Below are 20,917 nucleotides of genomic sequence, written 5' to 3'. Positions count from 1 at the left end.
GGGCTCTGCTGAGCCAGGGTGGCAGAGCTGGGGAGGCCTCTCTGATGGGAGGGTGGCAGCACACCGGAATAGCAGCTCATGAATATTTGACTTCTGTGAGTCACTGGAGGGAAGAACAGTCACAGGGAGAGCAGACTGACCAGCTTAATGGAAAGGGAAGCCACTGGATATGAGGAAACAAGGAAGAAACTGGTTCTTGTCCTCTTTCCCCAGGCCACAGCTGGAGACAAGATGCCAGAACTGATGCACGTTCTGCTCGACAAGGCCAAGGGGTGAGGAAGGTAAATGTGACCAAGCTCCATCTGTGCCATGACACTGGAGACAAGGAAGTGGCAAAAAGCTTCAGAAAGGTAAAATACCTAAAAAATGCATCTCTTTGATCCCATCAAAGCTCTGGCTACAGTTTCTGAATTCCTGTGACTCAGCAAGAATATGGAGAAAATTCCCCAGTCCGAGGTCCAAGTGCTTAAAGCTGTGTAAGTTCATAGCCCAGGCAAGTCTCTTCTGAACACTCCAAAAAATAACAGGAGTCTTGGAAAGCAAATGTCCCTCACTACTGACTGTCCTACATGTGAACTAGCCAGACTGGTTAAAGCTTAATTAAAACTTGCCAGAGTGGCTAAATTCCTTTCTAAGTGCAGCTGCAGAACGTTAGCTGTGGGCATATTTTAGACCTTAATTAGTAACACTTGCACTGGAGGACCAAAAACCTTTCATGAATGCAGCTGCAATCAATTAATATCAGTCAGGCATTTCTGTGGGCAATACCAGGCTCTCCTGAAAATTGTTTAGTGCCCACCTAGATTTAAAAAAATAAAATTCTTATGCACAACAAACTACAAAAACAAAGATAACTACAAAATGTCTTTATTGAAAAAAAGCAGATTATAGCATCTAAGGTTAAATGAAACTTCTGACTTCAATATTAAATAACTTAAGATGATAGCAAGTTGCTTCTTCTTTAGATAAATAAATCTACATTTCCCAATTTTTTTCTTCAAAAATCAAGGGAATCAAACACTGAAACACAAAACCACAAGTAATTCTAAAGACTAAAAGACAGAAGCACATTGAAAGGTTTTACAAGGATATATATACAAAAATAGTTAAACTAATGTATATTTTCAGCATGTAAACTAGTTACATGATATACAAACTGGGAATTCATATATTTCCTACAAAATAAAAATCAACGTTGGTCCAAGTTCTTGGAAGAAAACTATATTCTTTTAAAGAAAATGAAAATATTTCTCAAATGAAAACTTAATTTAAGTCAAATTATATACTCTAGTTTACGGCATTAGTTACAGGATGAATCACAAACTTTTAAACTTTTCTTGAAACACAAGAAAGCAGCTTTTGTCTCCTTCAGAGCTTTGGTTTACTTTACTACTCTGGAATTTCTGGTCTTAAAGAGCTCCTCTAACCATGTTTTCCTTTTGAAGCTCCACCTTACAAAATATATACACACGTGCAGGCAAGTGAAAGGGAAAGGAAAGAAACCCAAACAAACCCTCTCTGTAAGGTCAGTTATCTGAGTGCATTCTTTTGTTTTGTTTTCAAATAAGTATTTTGGTCCTTTCTTTGGAACACTCCTCCCCTGGACGGGACTCTGCATCCCCACAACAGCTCTGGGCTGCAGGGACTTGGGAAGATTCCCCACCCAAGGGGAGAAGGTGCAGTCCTGATGCAAATGAGAACAGGTTGTTATTGTTTTAACTTTATGGAAACATTCTGAAAGTACAGCAAAGGCTTCTGAAGAACAATCACATCATAAAATGAACTCGGGAAGTTTACGTCTGTGTTCAACTGATTTCAGGTAAGAATACTCCGTAAGAAAATCACTGAAAGAAACTTTCTCGCTTACATAATTCCCAGGCAGGAGGTAATGTGCAGAAACTGCCACTTGCACTAAAGAGTACAGCACATCATTATCTTAGGTTTGATTTTATTTTTCTCTTTGATTTGAGCGGGGGAAAAAAAATCAAACCAAAACTCCAAACTGGCAAATTTCACTCAAGCTCCACCTTTCATAGTAACTGTTGGAAAAGCAAAGCTGTACTTCATAATACAGTAATGGAATGCATCTGTCTATAGAAAATACTGGAACAACAACTGCTGCTTTCTGCTTTTAAACAAATTGCTTATTCTGTACTGAAATACCACCTTTTGGTGATACTTAACAGATCAGAGCTGTGTAGAACTACAAGAGACTCACAGATCAACATGAGAAATAAAATTAAATATTATTCTGTTCTACGGGATGATTGTTTAAAAAAAAAAAAGAAGAAGAAAAGGTCTGGTATGTACATGGTTGAGTTTGCTGTGCCTTGGAAAGTATGTTGGAAACTTAAACTTGCCCCGGAAGGAGGTGAAGTGCTTGGGAAGATCCTGGCAGAGGACAGGTCCAAGTGCCAGGGTCAGTCACCTCCAGCTCTGGCCACTCTCAGCTTGGGGGTTTTGCTTCTCTCCTGGTAAAGCAAAGCACTTTTCCAGTCCAGCAAGTACTGTTATGGGATCATTTGCTCCCAGGAACAGACACAAACCTTCTCTCTGCATTTTAATGGTTCTTTCCTTATTTTGGGTTCCTCAGTACACACTGTAAAGACAAGTGAGTGAAAATGCCTCCAAGCTAAAGGTGGTCCAAGGTAGCTCCTTCAAAGGAGAAAGCACTGCCCTGCAGCTGATGCTAAAAGTTTATCCTGAAGCTCTGGTATCTTCCATGGTTGTAATAACCTCAAGGAACTCACCTAGTCCTAACTACCCAGTTTAAACCAATTTTTCCCCCTTTTCTAGCCGTTGCTGGCACACACAATTCCACTCCTCCTGAGGCTGGGCTGCTGACTATGGACACAGAGAGAGTGCTTGCAAATGCAAAGTGCACATGCACCCACTGGCCTCTGGTTTGCAGGCCAGGCCTCTTGGGCCACAGTGTAGAAATGGGGCTACTGGTTGCACTGCAATTCCTCCAAAACCTGGGGCTCACATTAAATATGTTAATTATAAACTGATAAACTGATATATACTAAGTAAAAAATGACTTTTTAAAAGAGCATCTGACTTGCCCAGAAGCATTCAGGAGGACAGGTTAATCTAGGCCAGTGGAAGGCTGGCAAAAGTTCAGGAAGTGTACCTTTTGTTCCTTACTGACAGACAAAAATAGTTCTCAGGAATTTTTCCTGCCCACCCCCCTTCCCCCATAAGAAAATTCCAGACTATCAAAAAGTTCTGTTAAGGGAGTTAATTATTCCACTTAGGAATTAGTGTCCATTGGATGCTCTTTGTGCTTTTCAAGAGCACCACAAATGGCTTTCAAAAAGTCAATGGAGCATAAGAAACTAAACTGCAATGGTGTTGCCAAATAAGTCATCTCATCAGCCTGCCTGGTGAATTGAACACGGGATCATTTCCGACCCGATCGCTCCCATTCTCAGCGTGGGGAGAACTGGCAGGGAAACGTCCCCATTTACACATGCAGTGAATCTGCTCTGGAATTTCCACTTCCTCTGGAGCAGAAGAATTTTATTTTATTGCAATTTTGAACACAGTTAAAGACAGCAATGATAAATGGCAACTTCAGGAAGGCTGGATCGATTCTCATGAGAACACAAGGAATTTTTTAGACATACAGATGTGTGATTTGCATGTAAATCACCAGCACATGGTAGAAAACAAACCATAAAAAAAGATTCATTTAACTTCCTATATGGAAGACATATATTTTCCCCCAGAGCTCTGAGGGTACTGTAAAAGCTTATGCAAAACATGGAAGTGTGTACATTCTATGTACAGCTAATACTTGTTGGAAAATACCAATGTTTCAATGACCCGACTCTCTAAATTCTTATTTCTGTTAAACTGTACTTTGTTTTCCAATGAAGACAATCCCCCTAATCAGTTCAAAAGTAATCCAGAAAAGAACACAAAGCTGAAAAGGTAATACAAAACCACTGTCCCTCTCTTTCTTTAATAATGTCTCAACATACAATCATAAAGCAGTTGGTAACAGATGAAGTCTTGTATCAAACAAACCGTATAAAGACAAATGTATTTTTGCATAGAAAGGGGCAGCTAACCCTATTAAACAACAAACAGGTTTGAAAGATGAATTCTTTAGTAAGTGCCAAATGGTCCAGTTGATATGAGTGAGTTTGGAAACCATGGCTACCTTGTACCCAGCCAGCAATTCCAGGGGCTGTGCCACCCTGCAACTGCTAACCCTGCACGTGCCAACCTTTTGGGGATAATCCTCTGTAACATGGGTTTTACATGAAGTGCTTGCCATACTTCTCGAACAAGCCCAATAATTAGTCTTTGGATGACTGTGGAACCTTGTAGGATGGAGAACTGGCCTCACAGGATGCTGAGCCTGTGCTGAACCCGTCCTGGCTACAAACACCCACCTGCCTCCTCCCCACTGCTGCTGGGAATCCAAGTATTCTCTAAGACCAGAATTCACCAAAACTAGCTAAAATGCTAGCATTTATCTTATCATGCCTGCTGCAATATGATAAGGTGCTAACTTTTGGAAAGTAATTCTACTCTCCTCACTCGGGTGAAATCACTGAAGGAAGTGAGCAGGGAGTGCAGAACAGCCCTTTGTACCATTGTTTTAGAAATGCTGCCATTTACAGTTACAGTTTAGTGGTAAATTATTTGTTCAAGTAGATGGTGTCTCAGTGAAAATGTCTAGATAAAAGAATGCATATGTACAAGATCAAAAAAGGACCCTTCACCTCTGATTCAAAAAATAAATAGCTGGTTTAGGTGGTTATTACTGGAATCTCATCTTTAAAGGAACACGAAAGTCACTTTTACATATTTGTCTTCTCTTTCAATTGATCCTGGCAATGTCCCTCAGAGTTCTGTGACATGCATGGGGTAGCTGGGAGGGGGATGTGATGGCAGTTTGATGTTGAGGCGCCTGATGTGACAGCTGTGGCAGAGCAGGTGGCCCTCTAAGGGGTAACAACGATGGCCTTCCTCATCATTGAGCTGCAAGCCACAGTCCTGGAGGAGACAGACAGCCCAGGTTAGTGAGGGAGTCAGGCAGGGCACCTCCCAGCACTGCTGCCCTGTCCTGCACAACCCCAGAGCTCCCTCCCTGCCTCCAGAGCAGCAACCCCGACAGGCTGGGGGGGACCCTGACAATCCACACCAACATCCCTGAACTCAAACAGGGCACTCCAGAGCAGTACCCAGCCTCTCTTCCACCACTGTTTCCCGTTCTAGTCTCTTCTTCAGCTCATAAATATTGATGCAAATTGGCCAAAAAGCAGGGCAAGGACCGACCCTGAGAAATACAACGTGGGAGGGGTTAGAACAGAGGAGGAGCTGATGCTGCAACACAAGAGCAGAGAGAGCACAAGCAGAGAATGAGGAGTGGGGAAAAGGGGGGAGATGAGACATGTCTGAAGCAGCACTACGCTTTCTCTAATTTGGAATTAAAAAAAAAATTAAAGAGTTCAAGGCCAGTTATCCAACTTTACTGGAAATGCTGGTACCTCTGGGACTGGCACATAACTACAGGGACAACGTGGGTGAACAACAGAACAGGAACAGAGAGAAACAGAAAAGCAGCTACCAGTAATCCTGCCTGCTACTGTTCTATAGCCTGCAACAGAAACAATACTGATTTTCAGCTGCCATCATTATAATCTTGAGGGCATTTAAAAATCATGGAAATTTGGTGCTCAGTTTTGATGTTTCAAATACGTTAAATACTTAAAAATTGTTACTGTGACCAGTCCTGAGAAACCAGAGATTCTAAATTTGTATCTGTGCACTTAATAGAAAGGGGGAATAGGAAAAAATTGGGCATATAGGTTATTTTAGACTGAAAATGAATAAAAAGCTGTTAATTGGACACGAAGAATGATTTTTCACCTTTCACAGCTCAAGTTTAAATCCTCAAATTTTACAATGCTGAAATAAGGCTGAAAATGGGTTTTAAAGTGAGCTTTAAAACTGGAATGTTAGTTTAGTGAGGCCAAAATCAAAGTTTCTGCCAAGGTAATTTTCTGTGTGTTGCTAGATATTATGTAATAATTTTATAGCCATTTATGTAAGATTTAAAATTAGAATTTACCAATTTGAGACACCCTACAGATGTGCCAAGTGTTGACATCTCTTTGCCTTTCCAAAATGGAATTCCCTCTGTGCAAGGAGGGACCTTGTCAGTGGGTTCCAGTTCCACACTGGGGGTCTGTTGATGAGTAACTGCTTGAACTTCTCTGCAGAAGTGAAGTGGTTGCACACGAACGATGCAGAAAAGCAGCAAAAGTTCCAACCTGACCACTGACTGCGGCCACCAGGTGAGGATGCAGAAGTCATCGTAGCATTCCTCAAAATACTGGCACTAACTCGTCCAGCAGCATTTGGGGACAGCTGTACAGTCTGACAGCCTAGTCTGAGAGCACGAGGCAGTGACCCACCCCTGCTGACACAAGGCCAGCTCCTGATTTCTGTACATAAGTGCACTCTGCCTCTCGGGGCAGATGTGGAGGCAGCCTGATTTGCCTCAAATGGGAAGGAGAACGAGGAAATGAATAATGAAACAGAACTGAAAATAAACCCCCAGTGGGACATTCTAGCATAAAGTCAAGAGAGAAGGGGAGGGAGCTGTCATCTGAGGTGAAGCCTGCACAAAGCAAGAGATGGGGGAAGAAGGAGGAGGGAAGTACTGCTCTCCAAAATACTGCGATTTCCTGTGCCAGTTTCTCCTGAAAAATTAATAGAAAAGGATGGAGTATCAGGTGTCTCTGTTGGAAGGAGACAGCTGAGTGCATGGGGTCTTCCTTACATTTAGGGACATAACATTTCAAGATGTCCTGAATTTTGTTATTTCTCCCTCCATCAGAAGGCTCTTTGTAAAACCTTGTGCACAACAGTGTGTGAAGACAGCATTGCTGCACTGCTGCCTCTGGTGCTAAAAGTCAGGCTCTGTGTGGATATTCATACATTATATCAGAGCACCAGACCTACAGTGAAAGGGAAGTTTTCGGTTGATCCCAACTTAGAGAGTTTGTTTCCCTCCTCATGTTCCTGGATGCAGAGCTCATGATGAACTCAGCTCTCCTCTCCAAAGCAAGAGCACTAATTCCACAAATTGATCTGCCACAACACATGTTTAAATGTCCTGCATAATAAGAAACTACTCCCCAAAAAGTGAGAGTCAGTCAGTGGTATCTTTATCTCTTTTCTAGTAAGGAATTCAGAAGGGAAAAATCAGATCCCCCAAAAAGCCTTCCCGTCAGGGTTCTTCCCTGCACAGGCCATGTGAATTCAAGTCTGCTCAGATTAGAGCCCTACAGCCTGTATCCAGAGATGAGGAAACAGAGAACTGGCATCTACTCTTTGTTCTCTCCCCATCTGGAAGTATTGAGAAAATCCAACCCAACCACTCAAACCCAGTTATTCTATTGGGTAAAGAACCCAACCCAAGCCCACTTCCAGCCCTGCCCGCCTGAGCCGTGGGGCAGGGCCCTGCCCAGGAGTGCAGAGCCAGCAGGCACAGCCCTGCAGTGGGTCAGGCCCTGCCCAGAGCTGCTGTTGGGGCGGGCAGGGGTCCCAGCTCACCTCGCAGTGGTAGCACTCCACGTGGTAGTCCTTGTCCATCGACACCACCCGGATGGTCTCCTCGGAGCCCTGGTGGGAAGCACAGACAGAGTAAGAGTGGTGCCTACACAGCGTTTCTCAGTGGTCACTCAGTGCCCAGCCTGGCTCTTTGGAGAGCTGATTCCATGGGGGATCCCCTCTCCCCCTGCACAGCACAGCTCAGGGTCCCATCCCCTGGTGCACGGCCCTGCACCTCTGGTTTGGCTGTTCAGCAGCACTGTGGGTCTCTGACACATCTCAGCTGGAGAAGCCATTTGGGAAGTGTGGCCAAAACTTCATCCTCAAGGGACAAATTAGTTTTGAAATGAAATAATTTTCCAAGGGCACCCAGGATCTGAATCAGTGACCAGTCAAAAACCTGCTGATTGGGTAACTTTTCCTAGTAGGCATCCTGGTGTGTTTTCCAGGACTTGTACTCCCCTCAAACCCTCTGCTGCACAGCTCTTTAGCACATGCACATGTCACTGTGTGCAGCCCACAGGGACTGACATACCAGTCTGGCAGGTAATTACCTGCACAGGCCAAAACCTCAGCGTGAGGGTGGGTGCAGGGGCGTTGTGTAATTCCCGGCTGAGCCCCAGGCCCTGCAGAGCAGCCCATACCCTTCTGGTAACCTCACAGGCTCCCTTCCTGATCCACTGTGAAGCCTCTGAAGCCAGAGCTCATTAAATGTGTTGCCTTGCCTTGTTTCCAGCTCCAGGTGTGGTTAGAGCAGCAGGTATGACATGGACTATGTCTGAGAAGCAGTGGGCAAGTCAGTACCTGCACTGCTAGACTTGAACTAACCTAGGAAACCTCCCTGGGAAAGAACATGGAGTGTCTCCTGCTAGTCATCAGATGAGTCAGCAGGACAACTGCCTTTTTTCCCCTTTTCTTTCTTTCTTTCTTTAAAAGAAAAAAAAAGTTATTTTGTAAGATCCAAATTCAGGGACATTTACATGGGGGTTTTCTCCTCACAACCCACCACCAGAACAAGCAATTCTAGCCCAGCCTTTAGAAGGTTTTTAGTGATGTGAGACCTGGCCAAGTAAGAGAAACACTAATGACAAATGAGAGTAACGTGCAGAGTGATGGGGCATGTGAGAGGCTCCAGCCACAGGCTTTACTGGGGCACAGCAGCTTATAGGAGGCAAGCTCTGGCTCTATAAACATGGCAAGAGGACAAGCTGAGGCCCTTGTTTACAAACGAGCTGGTCAGTGACCTCAGCAATGGGAACTTGGAGGGCCCTGCACCCAGCAGAGCACAGGGGAGCACCACTTAATGCCCAAGTCTAACTGTGCTGACACCACTGGGGCTGAAGCTGCAAGCAGGTTTCACCTGCCTTCCATTTTAGCCAACTTTGTTGTTGCCTTTTCCATGCCTTTAAGCACTTTGGTTGCCACCCCAGGATGACAGAATGTGTGGGCTTCTCACAGGGGCAGGGTAACCATCAGATGTCGTTTCAAGGGCTTTACTGCTTGGGTTGTTGTTGGAGCCCCAGTCAGGGTTTTCAATTAAATGAGACTTCTACCAGCATAATTAGGAGCTGGAAGGCACCCTAAAGATACAAAGTCCTGTGCTGCATAAGTAGTGTGACTACTACAACCTCTGGGGAAGGTTTGAGAGTGACTTTACTGCTGAACGGTGTTTAATACAGTATCTAACATAGGACAGATTCTGGAAGATGGAGGAAAAGCATCTGGTGTGTTTTTAGGAAGTGTTCCTATGCCAACAGCTGTTTTCTGTAGGGACCCAGTGCATGTTAACACGTACCTGTGCTGGGAGGATTGGCTGGTTACAGGAAGCACATTTTGGTGCAAAAACCCTAGGGTGCAAGAAGAGAGTGTTCAAATCACATTGAAAGCTTCTTCAAAAAGTAGAACCAAAGGAGCTATTCTAATCATGCCTTGTTTTCAGCAAAATGGACATCCACAGGATTTGAAACACCTCTAATTCTTTGATGGTATTCAGCAAAAATGAGATTTGGGAGAGGCTGATCTGCCCCAGCTTTATTGCTTAGGTCTTCCTGACCTCCAGGCATAGTGAATCCAGCCCTCTTCCTGCACATGCCCTTTCTCTTTCCTTCCTTTTATAAAGCCATTCAAATTCTCCCAGAGACTCGATGCACCGCCTGCAAAGCAGCTCTTGACTTGGAGACTGTCACAGTCTGACATCAGAAAGCCATAACCTGCTAAATAGGACAGGGGCTGCTCATGGCTGGGATGCACTCACTAAACACACCAGCTGGGCTTATGGCCCACAGCTGCATTTTATGCCAACCACTGGGCCAACACTCTGTGCTCTCATAGCACGGTCAGCTTGGCACCAACAGGGTCCATTCAGGGTGAGTTACTCTTGCTGCATAAGCTGAGCTTTTGGTTGACTGGAGCTAAGAGCATCCTGCCTTTGAGCAGGATCAGAAAGAAGTCCAAAAGCAATCCCTTAAACCTTTTGTCTGGTAAGGCTGAAGTCATTCTAGCACTGCCTGCTAATTACATGTGCACTGTCCAGTCTTGGTTAACGCAGCTTGCACTCGTGTCATGCACTACCAGAAGCTCAACTCTCAGAAACAGCCAGCAGGATCTTCCACCACTTGCAGAATTGGCCTGATACAATTAGTATTGGAAGTCCTGAAATAACAGCCCCCAAGAAAAGCATCCTCTGACACAACTTGATTTTCAGCCTCACTTGGCCACTGGATGCCACACTGGGCCCATGAAGTGCCCTTTAATAAACTTTAAAATACTTTACAAATGCAACACATGAAAGCAGCAGTTAAGGGACATCTGAGCAAATGGGAGTATATATCTCAATAATTTACCTACTCTAATTTTCCAAGCATGTGTGTGGACTCACGTGTGGTAGTCTTTGACACAGTAAATATTGTTCTCCACGTCCACGGTGAAGGGCACTCCATCCAAACACTCGTTACACACCACGCAGCGGAAGCAGCCAGGATGGTAGGACTTCCCAAGGGCCTGTAAGATCTTAGGAAACAAACAACAAAATAAATGGATACAGGATTACATGAGACTTCTGCCCCCCCCATATACTGCTGTGCCTCACTCATTCCTAATAATGACAGTGAGAAAAGTACTTTGGGATGAAATTACCACTCTGCAGATCTGTCAGCAAGGGGCCTCTTAAAACAATCAGACTTGCTTATTCCAGTGGGTTTCAGTGCTCTCCCAGTGAAGAGAGAGAGCTGAAAATCAGGCTAACGCCCATCAGCTCTGCAGGGCCAGGACTGTCAGTGGGAATTAAACACGGCTCCACAGACCACTTCTTGGAAAATCCCAAACACAAATTATGGCATACAGAGCTACTGCACAGAATTTAACAGGCTGTGACAGACAGAATCCAAACTGGCCATTGCTCAATCTCAAAAAGTAAAATAACAAAACAAGCAATTACAGAGGTGTCCCTTTATTAATTAAAGATCCTAATCCACCACAGTTACTGGCTGGTTATCGCTCAGTCATAGAGGGCCACTGGTTTCTGATAAAATTCCATGTGTATCCACGTGTTTGGATACTGATTCATCCACCTGCTCAGGCTTTTCCCATGCTGCCCTTCCCTACTGCATTTTAGAGGTACTTCAGAATGGATCCCCTCCCTCCTGGCATCCTTGTATGGAACAGCCAGTGTGGCACTGGGACATTAAGGAGGATGCCCCAAGCCCACAGCATCATCTTCAGGCAGCTCTCAACAGGTTATAGGACCAACTCCATTCACTTCAGGTGTGAAAAATACCTTTGGAAGGTAATTTCCAAAAGCATCTGCTAGCAGCAGTGCTCAGCCTGGAGATGCTAGTAAGCTCAAGATGAAAAATCTCCACAGCCCAAGCTCTCATGGCCCTGTAGATGATTTTATGAATGAAGATTATATCAACAGGAAATAAGTAGTGGCACATAGGAAAAAATGCCAATTTAATTTAACCTTTTTTTCCTCTCTAATGAAGCCCTGTAGCTTTGTGTTCAGTGAGTGGCATCAGGCTCTCTCTGATCTGCAAGCCCATTCCTGGCCAGAAACAGCTCGTACCTGTGCCGTGCTGCTGTGGAGGCTGTGCAGCCCAAGGGCACAGGGGGCACTGCCCAGGGCTTACCCAGCTGCCCTGACCCCAGCCCAGCTCTGCCCTGAGCCCAGCTCAGCCCCAGCTCTGCCCTGAGCCCAGCACAGCTCTGCCCTGAGCCCAGCACAGCCCCAGCTCTGCCCTGAGCCCAGCTCAGCCCCAGCTCTGCCCTGAGCCCAGCTCAGCCCCAGCTCTGCCCTGAGCCCAGCACAGCCCCAGCTCTGCCCTGAGCCCAGCACAGCTCTGCCCTGAGCCCAGCACAGCCCCAGCTCTGCCCTGAGCCCAGCACAGCCCCAGCTCTGCCCTGAGCCCAGCACAGCCCCAGCTCTGCCCTGAGCCCAGCTCAGCCCCAGCTCTGCCCTGAGCCCAGCACAGCTCTGCCCTGAGCCCAGCACAGCCCCAGCTCTGCCCTGAGCCCAGCTCAGCCCCAGCTCTGCCCTGAGCCCAGCTCAGCCCCAGCTCTGCCCTGAGCCCAGCACAGCCCCAGCTCTGCCCTGAGCCCAGCACAGCTCTGCCCTGAGCCCAGCACAGCCCCAGCTCTGCCCTGAGCCCAGCACAGCCCCAGCTCTGCCCTGAGCCCAGCACAGCCCCAGCTCTGCCCTGAGCCCAGCTCAGCCCCAGCTCTGCCCTGGGCTGGCTCAGGGGCACGGCTGGGCCACGTTCCCAGGGAGGAACCCACAGGAATTAGCCAAGTAACACTGCTTAATTCCTGGAGCTCCCAGAGCCGTTTCCTTTTGCCAGAGCACACTTGCTGATGGGAGAAAGGCAGACCAGCACCTGCCAAGCTTCCAGCTACTGAGCTGCACCAACAAGACATTATGGACTCTTGCCTGGGACTCTGCAATTAAGGGCCAGCTCAAAGCATGCGAGTCAGGATCCCCCTCCCCCTCCCAGCATGACACAACCCCAGAAATTTGCTCTTGGGCTAAAACGAACAATATCCTTGTCCAACCAGTGGTGCCAGGATACGAGCCAGAATCCTCATTAGTGAGGTCTCCGTTCCAGCTCCTACTGAACCTCCGTGTGTGCAATGCAGCAGTTACTTCTTTAGGCACATTGAAGCTCGTGCACACTTTAGGGCAAGAGGAAAACAGATATGTACAGGATCTGCACCTTGTTGTGCAAGCCACTTCATTTTGTTTAGGAATTTCTGCTTAGGAAGAGCACACTAAACTCTTCCTACTTTCCCCCACTGAAATGATGCCAGCAGTATCTGGCCCAACCTGTAGCCCTCTGATTTTTTTTATTACAAAAGTAACTCTGGCTTCTGGCTCCCTACAGATCCCAGTGGCAACAGTGCATTTTAAATGACATGGAGCAAGTGACAGAGGGTAAATAAAGCAAGTCAAAGAATGGGCGACAAACCTCAGGAACATTGATAATGTCCTTCTCCACTCTAGCCCAGATTCCACCACCTGTCACCTACAGTCTTACAGAGCACAACCTGTGTTCCTCTGCCATGTTCTCATACAAAGTTGTGCTGTATTTTCCCCTTTTAGTATTAAAATTCAATTTCTTTGTAACTGACAACAGCCTCCCATGATCTCAGGTAGCAAAGAAGCCAAACTTCTTGTACTCAACAGTAATAGAGCATGAAGGCATTTTCATTTACTGTTTCAAAAACTGCACTGACAGCAGTGAAGGCACAATGCCAGCCTGGGTAGGGAAAAAGCACAAAGTGTGACAGTGCACTCCCCAAAGTACAGGAAAAGTGAGCTAGCCCGTGTCAGGGATTTAGGTCTCTTACCATTTCCATTATGAGGTGTCCACACACAAAGCACTTGTCTGCTGTTTGCTGAAAACCTGAATACTGTTCAAAGGATAGAAAAGAAAGGATTATTAGTAGCCACTCCTCTAGCCACAGAAACACCTTTTAGGTGAAGGCTGTGCTATTTTCCAGCCTGTGCTGTACATGACAGCAAACCATACAGAGGTTTGGGAGACAGAGACTTGGAAGCCTCCGCTCTGCTCTCACAGCATGTTCAGATCCCAATCTGGCTCCTGATTCACTGCAACACTTCCACTGACATTTCCACTGTAACAATATTATTTTGATTTTTATTTTTAAAGTCTGTTTGGTGAGTTTGTGTTTGATGTGTGGAAATTAGCTTGAATTGACTCTTTTAGGTGTTGTTTTAAATAACATAGGACTTACCTCCCAAATCCTGCTCAAATTAGCAACCCCAGACTTTGGACCTACACTTCACTCAGTGCTATATGCAAGTGAGAAAAATGAAGACAGGCCTAAGGAGGATTTAGCTGCTTTGTGGATACCAAGCTTTTTATGCAGGGAAGATCTAGCAGTCCACTCATGGGAGCCTGGGCTCCCTGCACACTCTGGCAGCAGTGAGACACCCTGGCGAGATGATCCAGCCCCAGGTGCCATCCTGTGCCCATGCTGGGGAGAAATACTTGGCCTGAGTGGGAGCAAAGCTCTAAGTGTTCTGTTCAAAGTTCCCTGAGTGTTTCTGACCTTAACTTTATACTCATGACCCCAGAGCAGATCCTGTTTCAGATGCCAAAGTCCTGAGTTCAGGGGTATAAAAAGCCACCCAGGTTATCAGGCCAGACGACTGCCCTACCAAACCACTGCCCTATGAGCAAGGGGCCTGAGGAATTCCAGCCATGTAATTCTGAAACTGGTGTTTGCAGGGGCTGGGCTTTCCCCTCCCCCTCTGCTGCCCCATGTCAGCCCAGTGCTGCAGAGGGAAGGGGTGCCCAGGGATCTGTGGGCACTGCACAGGGGTGCTTATTGCAGCAAAGCCCACCTGGAATGGACTGCAGCTGCACAAGAGAAGAGATGAGGAAGGAGAGGACGAGTGTGAACCAGACTCTTCTCCCAGAACACAGGTTAATTGGCTCAGGCATCTAATGCATCCTCGGAGCCCCAACAGAGCTTACAGCTTACTCCATCCCCCCCTGGTTAAGTGGGGATTAACTGCCCCTCACTTCAAAAGCCAGTGGTTCCCAGCCTAGAGCTGCCATATGCTTTCCTTTTTAATGGTGTGAAGGGATTACATGTTATGTTGGATCAATAGCTTGGAGACAAAATTATTGTTGCTATGCAACAAAGTGATTACGAAGGAAAAGGTCTCGTAGATACTTTGATGGCCCAGATGATGGGATGGCAGCTGCCAGCCCCAGTTACTGTGCCCCAAGGAACACAGCTCCTGCAGTCTTAAGAAACCTTGAAACTTCATCAGAAGGGACCAGGGTGTTGAGGGATGAACTCAGAGCTGGGCAGTCCTAGCTGGCTGTTTCTGCAAGATACTGCTTTTATTTGCTTTTCCCTTCTTCTTACTGCAGAAAAATGGCCTCACTGCTTGGGATGCTTCTTGGCTGCCCTGTGGCTGAGTAACCCCCTGGCTAGACTGCTTCCTAGGGCTGAGAACTCCAGGCTTACTGGAAACAGGTGGGCAGGTCCTGGTGGCACAGACAGCAGAGGATTAACAATAGTACAAACCCAGCTAATTCTAAAATCCTGCTGGAATGAATTTACCAGCACCATCTGGCTGTCATTTGATAAGGAATGCAAAGGAGCATTCACCCAGCTATTGATTAAGAGGGAACATTATTCCCCAGGAACAGAATGGCATAGTGGTCAGATTAATGTCATTTACTGCTAACTAGATTGTCATAAATTACACTGTTTGTCAGAAAGAAAGGCTTTGCTGACACAAAATCACGCTTTATATGACTAACCCTATTAAATTAAAACCATGATTTGTTTTTAACAAGAGAATTGTTATTAGTCAAACCCATCCAGAACTGGATTACCCAACTAAGAAGACTTTGCAAAATGGCAGTAAGTCTAACAGCAGTGATAAAATATTTCATGGGCTCAGGGAGCTGTCCTTTGCCACTCCACTCCCCTCTCTCTGACCACGGGATTGATCCCAGACAAACTGGAGGCCTGGTTCAGTCAGATCAGGGGGTTGGGTTCAGGTCTGCTTGTGTTTTCAATCTATTTGGACTGGAAAAGAATAGCAGCCTCAGACCCCACTTTCTACAGGATGGCAGTGCTGTGGACACTGCTGTTCAATGGTAAACAATAAAGGATTTTCTTGATGCTTTAGTAGCACACCTGTCAACTTCTGTTTGTTCTTAATTTGGAGAGTTCAAACAAGGCTGCTGTGCTAAATTTTCCATTTTAGAAACAGAGCTTACAAAGTCTTACAATACTAATTAAAATTGTCAACCTCTGCCTTTGAAGCACTTGATTATTAATAACCTTCACAAATCTTGTGTGTGCAATGAGAGAGGAGTTGTGATTTGCTCCAGACTGCAGACAAAGCAGAGTGGCCTCCTTATTGTTTCTCAGCACACCAGGAGCTCCCTGGCAGGGGTTCCCAGCGTGGCTGGGTGGGAGCAGCACCGGTCCCCAGAGGGGGAACTGCAGGAGGAGAGAAGGTTACGCTCCACAGCCTTGGAGCCCTTCTTATTACTGACATAGTTGAGGGGGAAGAAAGAACTTTTGAGCACATCAACCCTCCCTCATGATCTGGAGACGTGAAACACAGGCCGAGGTGACCCAGTGAGGTGACACGGGCCGAGGGGCAGGACCCTCGGGGAGAAGCCAAATCCCAGCCCTGTGTCCTGTTCCCGTGGTGTTCACATGCCCAGTGTCATGCCCAGTGTCATGCCCAGTGTCATGCCCAGTGTCATCTGGGATGTGAACAGGGCACGGCTCAACCCCAGCCCCACTCTAGAAGGGTTTCAGATGTGCCAGGCTCTTCTGAAAGCAAAGTGTTTTGTGGGCAGAGCAGTGAAGTGCTGTAAGTACAGACCAATCTCCAGCTAATGGGAGCATTTACAAGTGTCCAGACACTCTGCATCCACAACAAAAATGAAGTGTCATTTTGAACTTTCCCCAGTATCCATTACAGATGCTCATTAAGCATATATAAAAACACTGAAAGGAGTTGTTATAAAAAGAACAGTTCTCAAATTCAAAGGTGAAAATGAACAGTTACCACCCTTTACTCTCCTTTCTGTGACTTAGGAGAACAATCCTAGTTACACCAGGATGCAAAGAAAACAAGTGCAAGAGGAAGAACTAGCATATTATTTTTCCTGATTTCTTAATTTTTTCTCAACTGTTTTCTCCCATAATTACCTTGTCCTTGACTTCTCTCCCAGGGTAATAAAATCTCACTTTATATGCACAAATCAAGACTTTGTAATCAAGCTCCCCAATGATACTTATATAAAATAAGACTCTGGGAAACTAAAAAAACCTTGAGAAATATGTTAATTATGTTAGAACAGAAGAGTAAAAATAAAGTAGAAGACTTGGCTGGCTGAACATTTCTTTTGTTTGCTGTCCAATATACTTTGATTATCAAACAGGCAAAAAAAAAATCTCTAATGATCCTGTCCAAGAGTCTTTGTTTCAATGTAAGAGGAAAACAAGTCCCCTTCTGTCCTGAATATTTAGGCCTGTTAGTGTCCTCCTGTGATAATCTTGGGGTTTATAACCCTTCTGTCTAATGTGCAATATATCTAAAAGAAATTAACAATGAATTTTGAGCATACAATGAACAATTATGCATGGAGGATAATCCCACCAAGTATTATGAGAAACAATTTCTCCTGCCTGCCCTCAGTCCTGTAGCAAATCTTGGTTGTCCACCAGGGTCTTTTAAAGTTTGATGTTCTCATCACGATTTTTCCAGAGAAAAACCTTCACAAAACAACATGCCTGAAAAAGGCTCCAGGACCCAAACTTTCTACCTTAGGCAACGTCAGATCTTTGAAAAGACATGTTGCTGCTTCTCCTTCACATGCCTGGCCGTGCCCAAGGAGGGGCTGGTGCACTTCCCTGCTGTTCTGCACTCAACAAAACAAAACCTTCCTCCTGGAAACAGACCCTGGAATCTCATTCAGACCCGTTTTCTTCTTTGATGAGGATGTTCAAAACCTGCTGAAGGTTTGTGCAGGCAGAGCAGTGGGTCGCATTGCAGTGGGTGTGGCAGCTGCTGCCCCGGTAATGGTATGAAGCTGTAAAATCTCCAATTCCCTGCACGGCACTGCAGAGTCACCCAACGGGACTGCTCAGCCCAGACCTGAGATCCTCACTCTTTTATGCTTTAAGACCTTTTGAGAGAGATGATAAGGAGGGGTTTTTTTGCCAAAATGCTTCAGGCATTTAGTTCTGAAAACTAATTTCTGAATTGGGTGCTATGCTAATAATGTATTCCAACCCCAGGCTGCCTGTAATCCCTCACAGACTCTCTCCTCCCTGGTTTCCCATTAGCAGAGCATCTGTCTTCTCACTGCTGTATTGTTTGCTCTCTGCATGGGACCCTTAGTACATGGGATACAACAATGCAAGAAATTCATGGGATCGCATTAAGAGAGGGAGAAAATATCAAATTTGGTTTCATGCAGATGGAGTTTTGTTGTTGTTTTTTTACACACATATTTAAATGCAGCAATTAAAATGAACTGGACAAAATGAGGCCTTCTCAGGCTCAAAGATATGGGAGCCTTATGGCAGGGGACAGGGATTAACTAAAGGAAAACAGTCCAGAACTTTACTCTTCATCTCATTGAGACCCCTTCTTATATCTTGTTGCTTCACTCTGTCTTGCAGAGTGAGCAAACACCACACAGCACTTGACTTCTTGCTTCTGCCCTTCCACTTTGTCATGTCTGAAGGACAAGGGGAGGGCAAGGAGGGACTTCATCTTCTGCACAGAGGTAACAGGTGGTCTGGCCACACACAAAACTCTGCCCAAACCCAGGAATTCAGCTGGGAGAGAACCCTGCCTCGAGCAGTCAAGCATTTTACAGCCTCTGAGAAGGGAACAGCCATCTATACCCTACAGAACCTCCAGAGCCCTGTGTGTCAGCACTCACCAAGGCTACTGTCTGATTAATTAAGAGTCAATAATGATTTTTTTACCTAGGCCTTCCTTGGAAGCTTTGCAGTGGCAATAATCAAGAAGAAAGCCTGAAGCACCAGCTTTAACTCTGCATCATATCATACAGCCCAACATTTATTAACTTGATTCTCATTGTACAGCACTTCATATTGCACCCACTCTTGCTGGGGCTTATTCACTGTCACTGCTACCATCTACCATGCACACTGGGAAACAAACTGTCTCCGTAAGAACCTACCTTCCTGGAAAAAAAATAATCTGGATTTTATTCATAACAGTTGTTGAGAGATTTCCATTCAAAACACAACAGCAAGTAAACCCCACGTTTATTACTGAAGTGGAAACACGCCACTTTCTCACATCGAACTTTTTTCTAACTCTCCCATAGAAAAAAACATTAATGCTGTCTGCTTACAAGTGTTTGGCAGGAGTTACACATAATTAGAAAGAGCTTGAGTTCTTTTAAGTGTGCTTCAGTTATTGTAATTTACTTTTCAATGCAATATTAAGAAAAATGGGATAGTCTGACTTTTTGGATCACCATCTCAAGAGCAAAGAGGGGAGCGACTGTCTGGCATGAGACCAACTGGACTTTGTAACATGCTCTTCCAAACATTCCACTAGCAAATGTAACCTATGGGATGGTTACAAAAGCCAGTCAATAGTGATACATCTCGGAAAAAACCCATCTTTGTCTTTTCTTGTCTGTTTTGCCAGGTCCCATTGACTCATCCAATAACCTGTGACCCACTGCAGGCATTGGAGTGTCCTTTTAGTGAGCACAGACCTTCCTCACACGCTGAAATTTCACTGCATTATGTTTGTCCCCATTATCACCTGGGCCTGTGACTGCTCTTCCATAAACCAGGGATTGTTCTGGCCTCAGTGGGTTTCCTCCTGCAGCCCCTCTCTGTTCCCTGGCAGACCTGTCGTGTGCCCCGTGCTCAGTGTTCACCCTCAGCTCCTCAGCCTCAGGGCCAACATTTCATATAGGCCCCAGCTTTAAAAATCTGTCCTCTGGGATGAATTCCCGGCAGAAAATCCAGACTCTCCTGAAGTCAGTGAGACTTCTGCCACCAGCTTCCATGGACTCCTTGATCCAGACACAGCACTACAGCGTTGTGCTGCAATGAGAGGTGAACCCAAACTGTCAGCTCTGCACACTCTTCACACTGATTCACATCCAAGTCCAAAGTGCAGAGGGGAATCAATATTTGACTCTCTCTACAGATTTTGAAACTTGAATTTTAAGTCCATTTGTAGGTTCGACCCAATGCTTCAATTCAGAACACCCTGATTAATCATCATTAATGTCACATTCATTTATCAAATAAAACCAGGACCACTGGCATACTACAGACTTAGGAAAAAATGAGGAAGGAAAGTATTCAAATGTTTTTGGCAGGGAGGGGCTGGAGAGAGACACACACAAGCAGGAACACGAACTGCACTCCCTCTGCCCCCGTTCCAGTAACACTGGGAACTGTTTGCCTTTGTTTCAGTGACAGTATCTGGGAGCACAGCAACACTCAGCATTCCTGATGCCTCTGCAACTCCTGTCCCAACAGAGCCATCCGTGCCTTGAAAACACTCGCAGATCTCCTTAGGCTTCTGCACATCAGGAATACTGCAGCAGATCCCTTTCCAAGGTTTGATTCCATCACTCTGCTAAACATCTCAATAAACACCCGTGTCTGTGTGTTCTCTGAGTGGAGCATGGATTTTAATAGCAACTCCCCTAAACAGAACATCCTCCCAGTTACCTAGAACTGTGTTTGCTCTGGGATTCCCATCAGGTATAAAAGGACACAAGCTGCAGCTTCAATTATTCACCTTTTCAAACAAGTCTCTTTTTTTCTGTCTCACTCAGCAGCAACGGGCTCTCTGGCTAATGCACCAGTCCCAGGGCTCCCCTCCCAGGGGGGGCCTCCAAACATTTATACTCCTTGAGATGGAAAATCAAACCTCTGACTGCAGCTGACACCAACTTCCATTACACTAAATGAAACCTCTCTTCCATGGGCCCCAGCACGTGGGACAGGCCATTTCCCACACTGCCAGGCTTGGAGAACAGCTTGTGCACAGACTGAGAAGAAAAGCCTCATTAGTATTAATATTTACATGGCAGCCATGCACAGGAGCCCGAGTTAGGACAAGGGTCTTGTGTTTAGTGCTACAGGACATAAAGGTGCAAGCCCTGCTCTAACAAACTGCCCATGGCTCAGCTAGAACTCCACAGATATCCTGTTCCTTCCCCCACAAAAGGCTGAGCACTCCCATTTCCCACCTCCCCCCACCAGTCTTGCACACCCTGCTCCTTCTGCACTTGTACAATCACCGAGTTTGACAGTTGAGGATATA

General features: G+C 45.7%; 1 protein-coding gene and 1 long non-coding RNA gene across 3 annotated transcripts in view; one reads left to right on the top strand and one right to left on the bottom strand.

Annotated features, from left to right (window-relative positions):
* LOC120323696 overlaps positions 1 to 7,774 on the top strand; it is a 57,541-nt gene extending 49,767 nt beyond the window's left edge. Inside the window, exon 5 of the long non-coding RNA XR_005564436.1 lies at positions 214 to 7,774. This is a non-coding gene — a long non-coding RNA (uncharacterized LOC120323696). The remainder of the gene's footprint in view (positions 1 to 213) is intronic.
* The window catches only part of LOC113997943 (WT1 interacting protein), an 82,485-nt gene continuing 65,075 nt past the window's right edge, over positions 3,508 to 20,917 (bottom strand). For both annotated transcript variants that reach the window (XM_027740187.2, XM_039383682.1), the window contains 5 exons: positions 13,417 to 13,479; positions 10,454 to 10,584; positions 9,371 to 9,422; positions 7,579 to 7,647; positions 3,508 to 5,010 (listed from right to left, as the gene is read on the bottom strand). In XM_027740187.2, coding sequence (XP_027595988.1) covers positions 4,858 to 5,010; positions 7,579 to 7,647; positions 9,371 to 9,422; positions 10,454 to 10,584; positions 13,417 to 13,479 — 468 coding nt within the window. In that variant the 3' untranslated portion in view covers positions 3,508 to 4,857. The remainder of the gene's footprint in view (positions 5,011 to 7,578; positions 7,648 to 9,370; positions 9,423 to 10,453; positions 10,585 to 13,416; positions 13,480 to 20,917) is intronic.

Source organism: Pipra filicauda, unplaced genomic scaffold, assembly GCF_003945595.2.
Source record: "Pipra filicauda isolate LSUMZ 115617 unplaced genomic scaffold, ASM394559v2 scaffold31_size4109673_pilon, whole genome shotgun sequence".
Lineage (NCBI taxonomy): Eukaryota > Metazoa > Chordata > Aves > Passeriformes > Pipridae > Pipra > Pipra filicauda.
Note: the sequence above shows the minus strand (reverse complement) of the source record. Positions and strands in the feature narration are given on the sequence as shown.